Genomic DNA, 16,373 nt, shown 5'->3' with positions numbered 1-16,373 from the left:
ATTAAATACTAATACTGTAATGATACTACTAATACAGGGTCGAATCAGCGGCACGTGCCGTTATAGACTCCTTGAAGCAGGGTGAAAGTGGAAGTACGTGGCTTGCAATCGCCGATAGACCCGCTAAAGATATCACTGAACACGTCAAGAAAGCGTACGGTATACTGCGAGAACTTGTGTTTACATAAAGCATAAAACTATGAACAGGGAGATTTTATCGATTATTTTAACCAGAAAAATATAAAAACGCCTATCAAAAAATTGTAATTTTGATCAAATGTGTGTTCTAGATATGTTTACTATACTTGCTTGCAATAAATTGATTTTTGGCTTCATAGACATTTCACTCGTAACTTCTAAATCTTATAATAGACACTTGTAAAACTTGCAATCAACATTAAAGCAGTTCCTGGTTACATCAGATTAGATTGTGTTACAGTATCAACTAAAGCTGAAACGACTTAATGGCACAAATATATGTATGTCACTTATTCCAAATTACATCTATGTGCCTTATTGCCTCCACTGGCGACAAGAGGGTTGGTGCATTTTTTGCCTAGAGAATCGGCATAGCGATTCAACGGGGAAATGCTGTCAGCCTTTTTGGCACAATTCCACGCGGACATGATTTTTACCAAAACTATCTTTAAATATTTAGTTACAGACTTTTGATATTTTGATTATCCAACATTTATAAAATGTTCGCTTTTCTATGCTTATTTATTTATACAAAGAAATTAAATATAATAAGTACAACGATTGTTTAAATAAATCGGAGAAAACAAATTATATTTGTGATAGAAATGTTAATATGTGTTGCACCATTTATCTGTTCCGTGTATGTCCAAACAAATTAGGTAAGCGCAATCTTATTTTTAATCTCTGTACGATATACTGATCGTATTACACAAAAATACTTTTCTCATAATGTCATATTAGTTATGGTTTTGTAATATTATTGACGTACAGAACATCAGAAAATATCTTGCTCAAAGTTCTCCGTAGCCCGGACTGGGGAAGTATCGCAATCTCACAAGATTGTCGTCTTTGGAACTCATTACCACTGTCTATTAAGAATGCTCAAACATTAAAGACATTTAAAAAACTCACAAAAGAAATGTATTTATCGGCTTAATGTATGTCAAGCAATTTTATTTATATGAGTACTTTTTGCTATGATGTTAATGTCTTTCATTTAAAATTTATCAAGTTTTTTTAAAATTGTTGTTATATATGTATTTGTTTATGTATGTGCATGTATATGTATATGTGTATATTTGAATGTATTTATATGTACGAAAATGTATTTGGTGTACATGTACGTTTGTGAGTGTAATATGTTCATATGTATGTTACATAACATTTTTGAGCCCCATCCCACACTTCTTATTTAGTCCTCTGCCTAAAGGTTGCCTGGAAGAGATCGCTGTATTAGCGATAAGGCCGTTGCAACTGATGCAAATTCTATTTTTATGTATCATTTGTTATGCTGTTAAAGCCTTGTATTAGTGTGCGAAAAAAAGTGTTAATAAGATTACAAATAAATAATACTGCTCCCAGGTAGTGATGTGTTCCTGTGGTGAGTATTATCTTACTGGTATGGCCAAGATATAGTCCGGGGGGGTATACCAGATACAAATTTGGTCAATTATTTCCTCCCAATCTAAACTTCGTTCAACACGACTATTAGCTCCATGGGTGTGGCGAGTAATGGCAGCCTCCCATGCATGGAGAAAAAAGTTATTTTATTCATTTCCTTCCTACATTAAAATATGTCGGATTATAGTTTACCTTATATCTCGAAGGAAAAATAAAGTCAGCTGACTGTAGCATGGCGGATTGCACGTCAGCTGACTGCTTCAACATGACAAAAAACTGTTTTCAATGATTTCCTATCAAGTAAACCTAATACTAATACCTCTATGCTATTATGAATGAAAATGAATGTCAGCTAGCTGTACCTCGGTGGAAAGTTTGTCAGCTAGGTACCTTGAAAGATGTAAGAAAAAGTTTTTTTTTTTTTGTTATTTCCTTCCACTTTAAAAAGTCAGGCGTTGACAGTAGAAATCCGAATAGATGGTTTTGCCCGGCGGTAAAAGCTTATTATGATGAATCTCTTTAAAAATGGTTTGATATCAATACGTGTACAGAGTATATTCATACATAATCTGTATATTCAACTTGTTTCAGTATATATTTTTACAACTAAAGTTTTTAAGTTAAGTTATTTTACTTAAGGGGCTACACTACCTCAGCTGAATTCAGATTTCATCCGTACTAAATACACATGAGAATTGAGAGCGCTTGGTTATTCATCGCGCGAATTATATGTATTTTCTCCCCATAAACATTATCAATAGCTATTTTTTAAAAAACGCAACATATAAATGTTCTTCATACTTATATCAATTACCATGCTTAATCTCAAATCCATAACTTCTATATTTACTAAGATATATTTATATTTAATACAAAAATAGACGTAACTTTGCGATTTTTTTGTATCGAGAAAATGTTATGTAATTGTGTTTTTGAAACATATAAAAGATAGTTTAAGTCCTGAACTTTACTATACATAAATTTCAAACTTAAATATTCAGTAGTTTGGAAGATATGGACATCCTGCCGAGTGGAAAATAAGCAATTTGAGGTAGCATACACTCTTAAGAGAGAATCGCAAATGAGTAGACGGTCCATAAGGTTTTTTTCAGTGAGTTCATATGGCACCCATATATCGAACTTTTTTGTATAGCCAGGCTTTTACAAATGAGTATAAACTGTCTTATGGTCAATTCTTAGATCATTATAATGAAACAACATTTTCAGATTTTAACGCGGTTTATTATGGTTTTTAGATGCCCGACATTACGGATACCTCCCCCAGTCCACCTATACCAGTCTTACCGTGACAATGGTTGCAGTAAAGTACCCGAAATGTCGGGCATCTAAAAACATGATAATCCGCGATAAAATTCGAAAAAGTTGTTGAATTATAATGAGCGGAATTCCCGTAAACATTAGAAAACAATATAGAAGCCTCCAATTCCCTGGCATAGCGTGGGACGAGCTGCAGACTTTGCTCCCGAGGAAATATTTGAGCTTGCTCGGGAGCAAGGCCTTGTAGAACTAAAGGGAAGCGCACGTCCTCTCGGTTCGAGGCAGAGAGTGTGGATTCACTTTCGGCAGTGCCGCAACAGACTACACTTTTGACCGGAGAGAATCTTTTGCTGTCTTATAAAAAATATAGCACGGTAAATAAGTGGAATGCAACTGGAATGGCAGGAAAGTATATTGCGGATACACAGTGAGTATATACCCTCGCAGCATAGATAAATTAGTATAAAATAATGGCTAAAGTTAGTATGAAGTATATTTCAAAGGCTGTAGAATTATGTCAGATTGTCATCAATTAAACATATTACGCAAAATGATACCTCGATTTTAAAGTACCGTATTAAGTGTAGCTAAAAGTAATAAGTGAAACCAAAATATGTTAACCAAGTACTTCTACCCGTTTGTTTTTGCTTAATAAAAATAAAGATAGCATAGTTCAAATTATTTAGATTGTAACCCAACTTTCGTATGAAAGATAATGAATGCAAGAAAGATAAAGTGTGCAAAAAGAAAGTGCGAGAGGCATAGAAGCGAGAACTGGTATGAATGAGTCGGACAGCTGCGGCATAAACCTAGTCTCCGAAAATACATTGCCTATAGATTACTACCTACCTTAAATTACTACCGGCAAAAAACTATTGGATTATATACTGCTTTCGTAAATTGTAAATAATTGATTTGTACTAAGAGACTAGCTGTACACTGCGCGTGTTGCTACGCTTTTTTTTAGTCGTACCTACTCAAAAATCTTTATGGGCTCATGCATAACACTTTGCTGAAGATCATGACATGATCAAATGCATAGTTTACTATTTTATAAAGGACATACAGACAAACATGCATTTTTATATACATAGTTTTTGTTTAGTAAAAGATAAAATTTTAGAGATAAACATAATTAACCCCTATAACATAGCAAAATGTTACGGTGTGTACTTTTAATCTCATAAAGGGTTAGAGTTCAGGTGTAGATAATATGTTATCGTCTAACATTTATAAAGTTTTCACTTTGCTTCGTTTATTCAATAATAAAAATATATATTTTGTATACTAATATATAGCATAAAAACTACACTATTCAAATATATAGCATAAAAAATATATTTTTAACAGAAATGTTATAAGTGATTGCATCAAATAAGATATTCAGATGTTTATGGGTAATAAATAACATTAATGTAAGTTATAATAGCATTCTTTAATATACTATACTCATCGATTACTCTAGAACCAAGCGCGTTCATACTAACATACAAAAAAATAAAATTATTAGTATATAATACCTACACACACAAAAAAATATCAGGTCTATATACATAATAGCAAACAGTTAACAGATATGATAAGTATTAATCTCACTGGTTCTATATAAACACGTTACTTTAATATCGAGGTTTCATTTTACGTAATATATTACGATACAACAAATCATGTACAGTTTGACAGACCAAGTTGCGTTTGTAACTGGGGGGTCAACCGGTATCGGTGCCAAAATAGTGGAATATTTACTAGAAGAAAATGTTAAGGTAAGAGAGAGAGAGAGAGAGAGAGAGAGAGAGAGAGAGAGAGAGAGAGAGCGAGAGAGAGAGAGAGAGAGCGAGAGAGCGAGAGAGAGAGAGAGAGAGAGAGAGAGTATCTTCTAATTTTAAAAATAATGAAAAGAAGCGGGTTCTATTAACTTCATTATATATAAATAAACGTTCAACTTTGTATCGGCGTTCTTTTTTTGATTGTGGTATACTGGCAAACATTTTGCTTACATATTTTATGGTTGTTTAAAATAATTACCTATTTTTTTCTTTTCGCGTTAGTCGTTTAGATTAAGTCTATATAGGTGTACCTTTTGACAAGTGTCATAAACGCCAAACAAATAGAATAGAATTGGATTTACATCATTCATTCACTCATAGTGATTTTTCACATTTCTAAAGCTAGTGTCATTCCCATATATTGAGAATTCTATTTTATTCTATTTTTATAGCGTTTATGCCATTTGTTTAAGGGTACTGTAGTGATGTATGTTATAAATATTTTTTTTCTAGTTGTGTATTTACAAAACAGAAATATATTATTTGATAACGAATTTCGAAGATATTTGATAGAGATTCTGAAAAACAAAAACTAGTTTTTTAATTAGAATACAAAGCTACAACAAGAAGAATTTTTAAATAAAATTTTATTATAAAGATTCTTGTTGTTTTTATATTTTTATGTACGAAATAATATTTTCAGAAGTAATTTAATTTAATTTATTTTTTATTATACACATAAAAAGAAGTTTACAATTTATAAATCAATATTCAAAAAGAAATATACAACAGGCGGTCTTATCGCTCTAGTCTAGCAGCGATCTCTTCCAGACAACCAGCTTGAAGGAAAAAAATGTGAAAAAAGCGGAAAGGGTGCACAGAAGTAAAATTAAAGAAATCAGGAAGAATACCACATATACCTACACACATTATGCATAGATATATACACATATTATAGACAATATTGATTATACTAAAAATTACAGAACGTATTACATAATAAGATGTAAATACACTACGCATATAAATATATACATATGCACACATACATACACACACACACACACACACACACACACACACACACAAATATGATAATGAAACATATCTCATTACATACATATTTCGATCTTTTTTAATGGTCGATGGGCGTGGAATTTAAATTTATTTGTAAAGTTATAAAAAAACATAGATAACGTTTTCTTTATATGAGGAATAGTCTTTACTTATTTAAGAAACTAACATCATTTCAACTAGGGTCATTGACTTTAAAATAAAATCCGGTTACTACATTAATTGCAGTTTCATATCTCAACAAAAGGGAACATAATTTGTATGTTTCAAGTAAAATAATAGTGCTGTTCGTATTAATATACCTTTAGCTGATTTTATGTAACCAAAGAATAAATTCATTGTTTCTTAATTTAACTCTGTAAAATAATATAATTTCAGCATGTAACCAATGTGGACGTTGACGAGGTAAAAGGAGTCGCATTACAAAATGAATTGAATAAGAAGTATGGAGCGAATAAGGTTACATTTATAAAGGGAGATGTAACTAACGACGACGTTTTATCTAAGGTGTATGATGATATACTCAAGGAACAAGGACAAATTGACGTAGTTATAAATAATGCCGGAATTCTGAATGACAGTCTGGAAAAGTACAAAAAATCAATTGAAGTCAACTTGGTATGGTATATTTTAAAAAATGTCAAAGAAAATACCATTAAGTTTAATCTAGTTTTTACACGTATACACATATACAAAAAAAAGCGTGTGAATTATTCACAAGTCATTTATTATGGGATATACTTACATATAATAGTACCGAGTTATCGTTCTTGCTAAAAATAATTAAATCATAAATATTTTAGACAGCAGTGGTCACAAATACGCTAAAGGCACTGAAAGTAATGCGAAAAGATGAGGGTGGCAAAGGAGGAGTTGTTCTAAACGTGTCGTCTATTTCTGCTTTGTATCAAACACATTCGTTTCCAATTTACAATGGTACAAAGAGTGCTGTGTTACAATTTAGTAATTGTATTGGGGTAAGCAGTTATATATTTTTTGTTACTTTTACTAAATAGGCAATGAAACAAATATGTAAGAGTAGTTAGTATACTTTGTAAAAAAATAATACATACTTCTCTATGATGACAAACGCTACAGACAGATTAACGTGCTCTTTGAGGCACGGTGGAAGATGTACACAAGGACACCCAGGCCGGTAACAAATATTTGTACAAATAAAAACATCCACTCGAGCAGGAATCGAACCGTAACTATCTGTGTTTAACCGCCTTACACGCACCATTACATAATAATTAAATCTTTAGTTAATTTTTCAATGTAAGAGTATTTTAATATTCGTATAGAGAGAAGTATGTATAAAATTAATATTATTTATTTATATTTATCAGCTGCCTGACTATTACAACAGAACCGGTGTACGCGTGCTAACTATTTGCTTCGGCGGCACTGACACTGGGCTTCTAACTACAGACAAGTTTGGAAGTTTTGATGAAGACGTCGCCAGAAGAGTACGAGAAAAGTTAAAATATCACAAATTCCAAAAGTAAGCTTGCTCATGTCTTTTTATAATAATGTTACAAACTGTTTAATTCATCTTCTCAAATTTTGACGATACAATGAATATTTCTGAGTTAAATTAAATACTACTAGTAATAATACAAACTAATATTTACAGGGCCGAATCAGCAGCACGTGCCGTTATAGACTCCTTGAAGCAGGGTGAAAGTGGAAGTACGTGGCTTTCAATCGCCGATAGACCCGCTAAGGATATCACTGAATACATCAAGAAAGCGTACGGAATACTGGGAGAACTTGTGTTTACATAAGCGTAAAGCAATAGATAGGGAGATTTTTTCGATTATTTGAAGCAGAAGAATGCGAAAACGCCTACTAAAAAATTGTTATTTTGATCGAAAGCGTGTTCTGGATATATTTACCACACTTTGCGTGCAATAAATTTATTAATTGATTTGTTATTATCATTATTGAAAACAAAGCTCACTGTGTTTATTAATATTGGCTTCATGGACATTTCAGCCGTAACTTCTAAGTCTTATTAGAGACACTTGTAAAACTTAAAATCAACATTAAAACAGTTCCTGGTTACATTAGATTAGATTGTGTTACAGTTTCAACTATCTGACGCTGTTCAAATCATGTAAATAATAATGATTCACTAGTGTGTTGCGTACTCTGTGGCTACGGTACTAAAGGATATAGCCACCCCCTCTCTTCGCGTGGGTGTCGTAAGTGGCGACTAAGGGATAACACAGTTCCGCTAACATCTTGGCACTTAAAAAGCCGACCGGTGGCGGGATAACCATCCAACTGCTGGCTTTGAAATACACAGACCGATGACGGGCAGCAGCGTCTTCGGTGCGACAATGCCAGCCCTGCGGTCACAAACCCGCCTGCCCAGCGTGGTGACTATGGGCAAAACACATGAGTTCACGTTATTTTTGGTGTAAACTTGTGAAGGCCTATGTCCAGCAGTGGACTGTATAGGCTGTAATGATAAGTGTGTTGCTAAGCGTACAACTGTCAGTTCAGACAAATAAAATCTTTCCAATATCTTTTTTCCATAATCATGTTCCTGGCTCCTGCGTATATTTCTAACATCACCAACCATTGTACACCATTGTTACAAACAATTATATTTCATAACATATTTTGAACATATGAAAATAATGTTGATTTTAATGAAAGCTAACTTGTTAGATTTAAGTCTATTGGTGTTTTCTGCAGTTAAAAAGGAATAACTACCTATATTAATTGTATCAAATTGAAAAATGTACCAATCAGATTGACCTCTTAGCGAGAGAAAAAAATACAGCATAGTATAGTAAAAATATTGTGATACACTAAAAACTAAAAAACAATTAAATATAATATGCACAACGATTAAAACTAAACAACTAAAACTAAAAAACAATTAAATATAATATGCACAACGATTGTTCAAATAAATCGGAGAAAACAAATTATATTTGTGATAGAAATGTTAATAAGTGTTGCACAATTTATCTGTCCCTTGTATGTCTAAACAAATTAGGTACCTAAGCGCAATCGTATTTTTAATCTCTGTACGATAATATTTGATTATAACTTCTCTTATAATGTCATATTAGTTATGGTTTTGTTATATTATTGACAAAATTGAACAGGTGAATGAGTTTGTGTATCTGGGTTCAAAGTTTACAAGAGATGGAAAGTGTGAGAGTGATATTGAAAGAAGAGCGAATGCAGGAAAAAGAGTGAATGGAGCTTTGCACTCCTTTATGAGCAGTCGGGAGGTGTCTAACAAGGCTCGTTTGGCTGTGCATAAGGGGGTGTTGGTTCCGACATTCATGTACGGAAGTGAAAGTTGGGTGGTGCTGTTTCAACTTACCTCTGTTTCAACTCTCCTCGCTCTCCCCTATAACATAGTAAAATATTATGATATATACTTTTAATCTCGTAAAGGGTTAAAGTTCAGGTGTAGATATATTATCGTTCAACATTTATAAAGTTTTCACTTTGTTCCGCTTATTCAATTTTTAACATATATTTTCATAATGTTTATTATGACCATTCAAATATATAGGATAAAAATATATTTGCAATAGAAATGTTATAAGTGATTGCATCAAATAAGATATTTCCTGCTGTCGACCACCTTAAAATTTGGAGTACCCTGCCAGAAGTGTTTGTCAACATCACAGTGCTGGTGTTACAGTTGTTTATAGGTAATAATAATTACAGCATGATATTATTATAAGAGCCTTCCTTAATGTACTATACTTTTAGCAATCGATTACTCTAGAACCAAGCGCGTTCACACTAACATACAAAAAATAAAATTTTTGTATAAGTATCTTTCCTGCTGGTTCTGTATAAATACGGTATTTTAATATCGAGGTTTCATTTTGCGTAATATATTACGATATAACAAATCATGTACAGTTTGACAGACCAAGTTGCGTTTGTAACTGGAGGGTCATCCGGTATCGGTGCCAAAGTAGTGGAATATTTACTGGAAGAAAATGTTAAGGTAAGAGAGAGAGCGTCTTCTAATTTTAATAATAATGAATAAAGCGGGTTCTATGAACTTCATTATGATTAGCCGTTCAACTTGTTTTTCCGTTGTTTCGGCGACCTATCTTTATTGTGGTATAATGACAGATATTTCGTTTACATATTTTATGACTTTTCTTTGCTGTTGAAAATAATTACCTATTTTTATACGCATAGGAATAAACTAGTTATTTAATTAGAATACAAAGCTACAACAAGAAGAATCTTTATTTAAAATTGTAAAGTTTCTTGGCGTTTTTATATAGGGTAAACCAGAGAGTGATTGCCCACTGACAGTGATCGCCCACTTTAAGAAAAATATTCTCATGTGCTCTCTTTGAATCATTCTAGTTCGATTAGAATTTACTAGGTGGCTCTGTGATTAGTGTATAGTATTTTTAAAATTGACTGCTGGCAACTTATAAAGAAAAAAAATAGTAATGACGGATTTTATCGAGACGGGTGAACGTGTTATTCAATAAGGTTAGTAGTTTAACAGTTTTCATAAGGAATAACTTGCTTAAAGGCTCATTTTTTTGCATTTTATTTGATATTAAACTATTGGCGTATAGTTATCATGAACTTATATGTATTTTCTCAGTTTTAAATTAGTTATACCTGGTAATATTTAATTCTTAACGGTTATTTTAACGGTGGGTAATTACTGCATGTAAATCTGCATATTTTTAGTGATTGCCCACCATGATTTTAGTTATTGCCATATGATAATGTCTATAGTTATTGCCCAGGGCAATTATTGTTATGGGCATTTCTTTTACCAAAGTGTCTTGTCATCACATGAAGTAGTGTCTAACTTGCTCATTGCTTAAACTTGTTTCACAATTGCTATGCATGATTATCTAAATGGTTATTATTATTATATTTACAGTATGCCAAAGAGCACAAAAGTTAAATATAGCAAAGAGAATTTTCAGAAAGCCATCGAAGCTGTACAAGATATTTCCAACAATTTATCTACAAGATAAACTGCTGAAAAGTACGGTGTTCCTAGGTTTAATTTCCGATACCACATTAAAAATCCAGGACATAAAACTAGTTTAGGGCCATCACCTATATTAACTATAACTGAAGAAAGTCGTTTAGACGATTGGATAATAATTTCGGCAAGAAAAGGATTTCCCAAAATAAAGAAGACATTTTAGATACCGTGCAAAAGTTCCTGGTGGAAAACTTGCGTCGTAATTCATTTTTAAATAATAGGCCAGGTGATGGTTGGAGGAAGGCATTTTTAAAAAGACATCCGAAGCTGACAGTCAGAACATCAGAAGGAGTGACAAAAGCAAGTTTAGCTTAGCCAGAAACGTCAATAAAGAAAGGAAAAGGGCAAACTGAACGACAGCCTTATGCCATTAGATCCCAAAATTTTAAAGCAGCAAGCATTACATAGAAAACAAAAAGAAAAAGAAAATCTGTTAAAATTAAAAGAAGAGAAGAAGTTGATCAAAGAAAATAAAAAGACTGAAAATGAAAATAAATATACTAAGAATATTGGTAAAAAAAATCAGAGGAAAATACAAAAAATAAAAATTTTACTCTGAATTCTAATATTGAGATTATTAGTTCTAAGGAAATAGATACAACTTTAGGGAATAATAGCCAACAACTGATTGATCATTCTGAGCCACAATTTGAACTGATACCAAAAAGTTAAAAAAAGAATTAGACATAGTAAATAAGGAAAAGCGAGGAATCCCAACATCAAAAAAGATCACTGTTTTAAATAATATTGTAATAAAACCTAGTAACATTGTACCAAAGCCTACTTGTGGAGTTTGTCATTTTAATGTGATAAAAAATGAATTGACTTGCAGTTCTTGTTCAAAGATCTTTCATGTGCGTTGCATTCCACCAAAACATAAAGAAAATATACCCGACAGCTCCGATTCACATTTATTTTTATGCCATCTTTGTTTTAAAGTAGATGACTCTGTCTCTGGCGATTCTGATTCATAAACATCAGCTAAAGAATTATTTGATAGAGTTATTAGAGCCAAACACAATTTGTTTTGAAAGATTGAAGATTATCCTATTAGATGTATAAGTCTAATATTTTATTTTGATTATTTATTTACGTTTAAAGTTTATTTTATCATTTTGAGTTTCTGGGCAATTACTATACTGTGATGTGGGCAATTAGTATAGGAAAGGGGCAATTACTGTACATTTTAGAAGATTTTAAGTTTATTTCATTATTATCTATGTTATGTAAGTTTTAACTAAAAACTGTTAATATTCTGTTGGAGAATTTATCAGGTAACAAGAAAAAAGTAATAAATGGTTGATTGTTATAATACTTTTTTATTTTTTTGATGTCAATGCATTAGAAGTCCTTAAGTGGGCAATAGCTATACGGTTTACCCTACACAAAATAATATTTTCTGAAGTATTTTTTTAATAATAAATAAATAAATATCTACACAATACACAGTATACGAATAACCTTGGGTATTGGAAACTTGTTTATTTAATTTAATGTTTACTGCAAAGTCAGTTTAACAAACTGTTACAACAATCCCACAGTGTAATATAAAATTGTTGGTTTATTCACTCATCACGAAATCTCAAAAACCGCTGGACGCGTAAAGACGAAATTAGTCAGAGAGGTAGTTTAAACTTTATAGTTAGTAGATGTTCGCTAAGAACGGATAAAAAAATATATACCTCTAATGGGGTCAAATAGGGGTTGAAAGTATGTATGACAAGTCCGTCATTTTTTAAATTAGACTCATGAAACTTAATATATGAGCTATTTCTGGGGCAATACAAATATTATATTTTTGAAATTGAGGGAAAATCGCCTACAGTACGAAGGTGCGTCTTATTTTTAATCGACTTCAAAAAGGGAGGTGGCTCTTAATACAACTAAAAATATTTTTATGTGTGTTAACCTCATAACTTTGTACTGGGTGGTCCAAATTCGATGATTCATTCTTTAATCAAAACGTTGTGCTTATCATGTGAATGTCATTTAAATTTATTAGAGATCTGAAAATTACTTTTTGAGTTATGTTTAATAATGCGTATTTAATTGACTATTCGTGTACCTAAGTTGTATTACTGTCGTTTAAGTCGTTTTTTTTTTCGTTTGCTAGCAAACACAATTATTGTACATATTATCAGTTTCTACGTGAACGACGCCGTGGGTAACTTCTTATAAGTGATATTATAACAATACATAATACTTTTGAAATTCCAGATTAGAAAAAGTGTTTTTATTGTGGTGAAAGATACATTTCTTACATTATATTTTGTTATACGCAAATGAACACAGGTTTTTAATAAGTAAATTATTCCTATGAATATGTTAGCTTTTAATTAATATTTTAGGTGATTTTAACTAAGATAAGATAAGACTTTAAAAAAAAATCCGGCTACTAAATTTATTGCTGAATAAAAAGAAAAATGAACCAAAGAATAAATTCATTGTTTCTTAATTTAACTCTGTATAATAATATAATTTCAGCACGTAACCTATGTGGATGTTGACGAGGTAAAAGGAGTCGCATTACAAAATGAATTGAGTAAGAAGTATGGAGCGAATAAGGTTACATTTATAAAGGGAGATGTAACTAACGACGACATTTTATCTAAGGTTTATGATACTATACTCAAGGAACAAGGACAAATTGACGTTGTTATAAATAATGCCGGAATAGTGAATGACAGTCTGGAAAAATACAAAAAATCAATCGAAGTTAATGTGGTAAGGTATATTTTAAAATTGGTCAAGGAAAATACTATTTAGTTTAATATAGTTTTTACACGTATACACTTATTAATAAAAGCGCGTGGATTATTTACAAACCATCCATCTAATATCCAAAAAATATTGTATTATTTACTAATCTTAATTGTTAAATCGTTCTTTATCTTATTATTATATCTATTTGCTTGCCTATCATAGATGAAATATCTGAGATGCTTTGTAACTGTACACAGTTCGTCTGTAAAACTAATGTAATAAATAATTTATTACAATTAATATTATTGGACCACGATGTTATCAATGGATCGAATCGGATTACTTCAGAGAGTTAATTTAACAGCTCACAAGTGTGTATGCTACATGCCACACACACACACACACACACAAAAATACACACAAATACACCCTTAAATGACAATGACTTAAATTATGGTTGTTTCTACAAGATGCGTTGGAAGTAGATATATGTATAAACGTGGAACCTAGAACTAGCGCTCTACAGTTGAGATAAATATTACAATGAAGTGTAAAGTGGTTAAACACTTACGAAAAAGACGATTTTTAAAAGTGAGACTTCTACTGATTCGGAATGCGGATTCTGCAGAGAAGAACAGACAAGAAACTCCACAGTTACTCCGTTAAAAAAAAATGTAAACTCTGTTTATATCCCATTGGTCGGAAATTGTTGTACAAAACGCGTCACTATTGGTCGATACGAAACGTGACGTCAACAGATGTGAAATTGGATATATCGACATCGATATTCATATAGTAGTTAGTAGTGTTTGTAAGGAGAATTTTTTAAACCTGTATTTGTGTGGTGATTTGAAGTGATTATAGATTTGTCGTCAATCTAGAACGATGACTGAAACTATTTTTTTAAAGCTTAATCGGACAATGTATCAAAAATAGATGCATATCATGATGACAAAATATTTGGATCAATATCTGTATATATCAATTAGCTGTATTTTATTTAACTTAAAATAAATTACTAATCCTTATCGTAGTAAAATAACACTATAAAAAAGAAAGATTATTATAAAAAGTTGATTGAAAAAAAGTAAGGTTAGGTTATAAGCCGATTTTCGTCAGACTGTGTCGCGTATTCAGAATTCGTACATTTGCTTTATTCACTGACTTTAGAACCACGCTTGACCTAGGGAGAAAGCTGATAAATGCGTGACCAGAGCGTTATAAAAAGTGTGATCGGGCGATATGAACGGAAGTTGAGAATGAGATATAAGTTAGTGCAGATAGAAAAAGAAAGAGGTACGTTTCGTATATTACTGTAGGGGGAGTTAAAGAAGTTTTACTTTGGTTGAGTGGTCTAAAGCACACTCTTTTTTTTGTTTTTACTGTTTTTGTTCACAGGATTTTACGAGTGTAGTGTACATCTTGTCACTGATGTGTATATCAGTAAGAGAAATTTCGTGGTGGCTGTATAATGTAAAATTATATGTGTATTATAAGTGTATGTATAAAAATGAAATAAGAGTAAAAAAAATTAACTAGTCTTTCGGATATTATAGTATATGGCAAAGTGTCAGGCAACGAAGAAGACGTGTGAAATAGTATAAGAAATGTGAGGTTTTCTATTAGTTAGAATCGCGTAATACTATTTTCTAATATTACTGGACGTACAATAGAACTTAAAAACCTTTATTGCAAATAATTGCTTAGTAAACATTTTAGTTACCCTATGTTCAGATATTGGTGTATATTTTTAAACTTTATTATGGGATATACTTACCTGTAATAGTACAGATTGATCGTTCTTGCTAAAAATAATTAAATCATAAATATTTTAGACAGCAGTGGTCACAAATACCCTAAAGGCACTGAAAGTAATGCGAAGAGATGAGGGTGGCAAAGGAGGAGTTGTGCTAAACGTGTCGTCTATTGAAGCTTTGTATCAACAAAATACGTTTCCAATTTACAATGCTACAAAGAGTGCTGTGTTACAATTTAGTAATTGTATTGGGGTAAGCAGTAACATAATTTTTGTTAATTTTACTAAATAGGCAATGAAACAAATATGTAAGAGTAGTTATTATACTTCGTAAAAAAATAATACATACATTACATCTCTATGATGACAAACGCTACAGACAGATTAAAGTGCTTTTTGAGGCACGGTGGGAAGATGCACGAGGATACCCAGACCGGTAACAAATATTTGTACAAATATGAACCTCCACAGGAGCAGGAACTGAACTCGCAACTATTTATCTTTAACCGCCTTACACGCACCATTACATAAGACCTAAAGTTTATATACAGAGAAAAATGTAAAAAACTAATACTATTTATATTTCTCAGTTGCCGGACTACTACAACAGAACCGGAGTACGCGTGCTAACTATTTGCTTCGGCGCCACTGACACTACGCTTCTAAGCAAAGACAAGTTTGGGAGTTTTGATGAAGAAATCACCAGAAAAGTACCAGAAAAGTTAAAATATCACAAATTCCAAAAGTAAGCTTGTTCTTGTCTTTTTATAATAATGTTAAAAAATGCTCGAATCATCTACTCAATTTGTGACGATACAATTAATATTTCCGAGTTACATTAAATACAAAAAAGTACTAATAAATAATACATACTAATACCTACAGGGTCGAATCAGCGGCACGTGCGGTTATAGACTCCTTGAAGCAGGGTGAAAGTGGAAGTACGTGGCTTTCAATCGCCGATAGACTCGCTAAAGATATCACTGAACACGTCAAGAAAGCTTACGGAATACTGGGAGAACTTGTGTTTACATAAAGTATAAAGCTATGGACAGGGAGATTTTATCGATTATTTGATGCAGAAAAATGTAAAAACGCCTACCAAAAAATTGTAATTTTGTCGAATGTGTGTTTTAGATATGTTTACTACATTTTGCTTGCAATAAATTGATTATTGGCGTCA

General features: G+C 31.9%; 1 protein-coding gene across 1 annotated transcript; it reads left to right on the top strand.

Moving 5' to 3' along the window:
* The first annotated feature begins 4,516 nt into the window (after nt 1-4,516).
* Nucleotides 4,517-16,373, top strand: LOC123653866 (alcohol dehydrogenase-related 31 kDa protein-like). The gene is made up of 10 exons (XM_045589844.1): nt 4,517-4,640; nt 6,096-6,335; nt 6,521-6,694; nt 7,067-7,221; nt 7,354-7,494; nt 9,621-9,708; nt 13,216-13,455; nt 15,270-15,443; nt 15,781-15,935; nt 16,076-16,373. The coding sequence occupies exons 1-10, from the start codon at nt 4,545-4,547 to the stop codon at nt 16,224-16,226; spliced, it is 1,614 nt and encodes a 537-aa protein (XP_045445800.1). The 5' UTR covers nt 4,517-4,544; the 3' UTR covers nt 16,227-16,373.

The sequence above is a fragment of the Melitaea cinxia genome, chromosome 5 (genome assembly GCF_905220565.1).
Source record: "Melitaea cinxia chromosome 5, ilMelCinx1.1, whole genome shotgun sequence".
NCBI lineage: Eukaryota > Metazoa > Arthropoda > Insecta > Lepidoptera > Nymphalidae > Melitaea > Melitaea cinxia.
The sequence above is the reverse complement of the archived record's forward strand: the minus strand, read 5'-3'. Positions and strand labels throughout refer to the sequence as shown.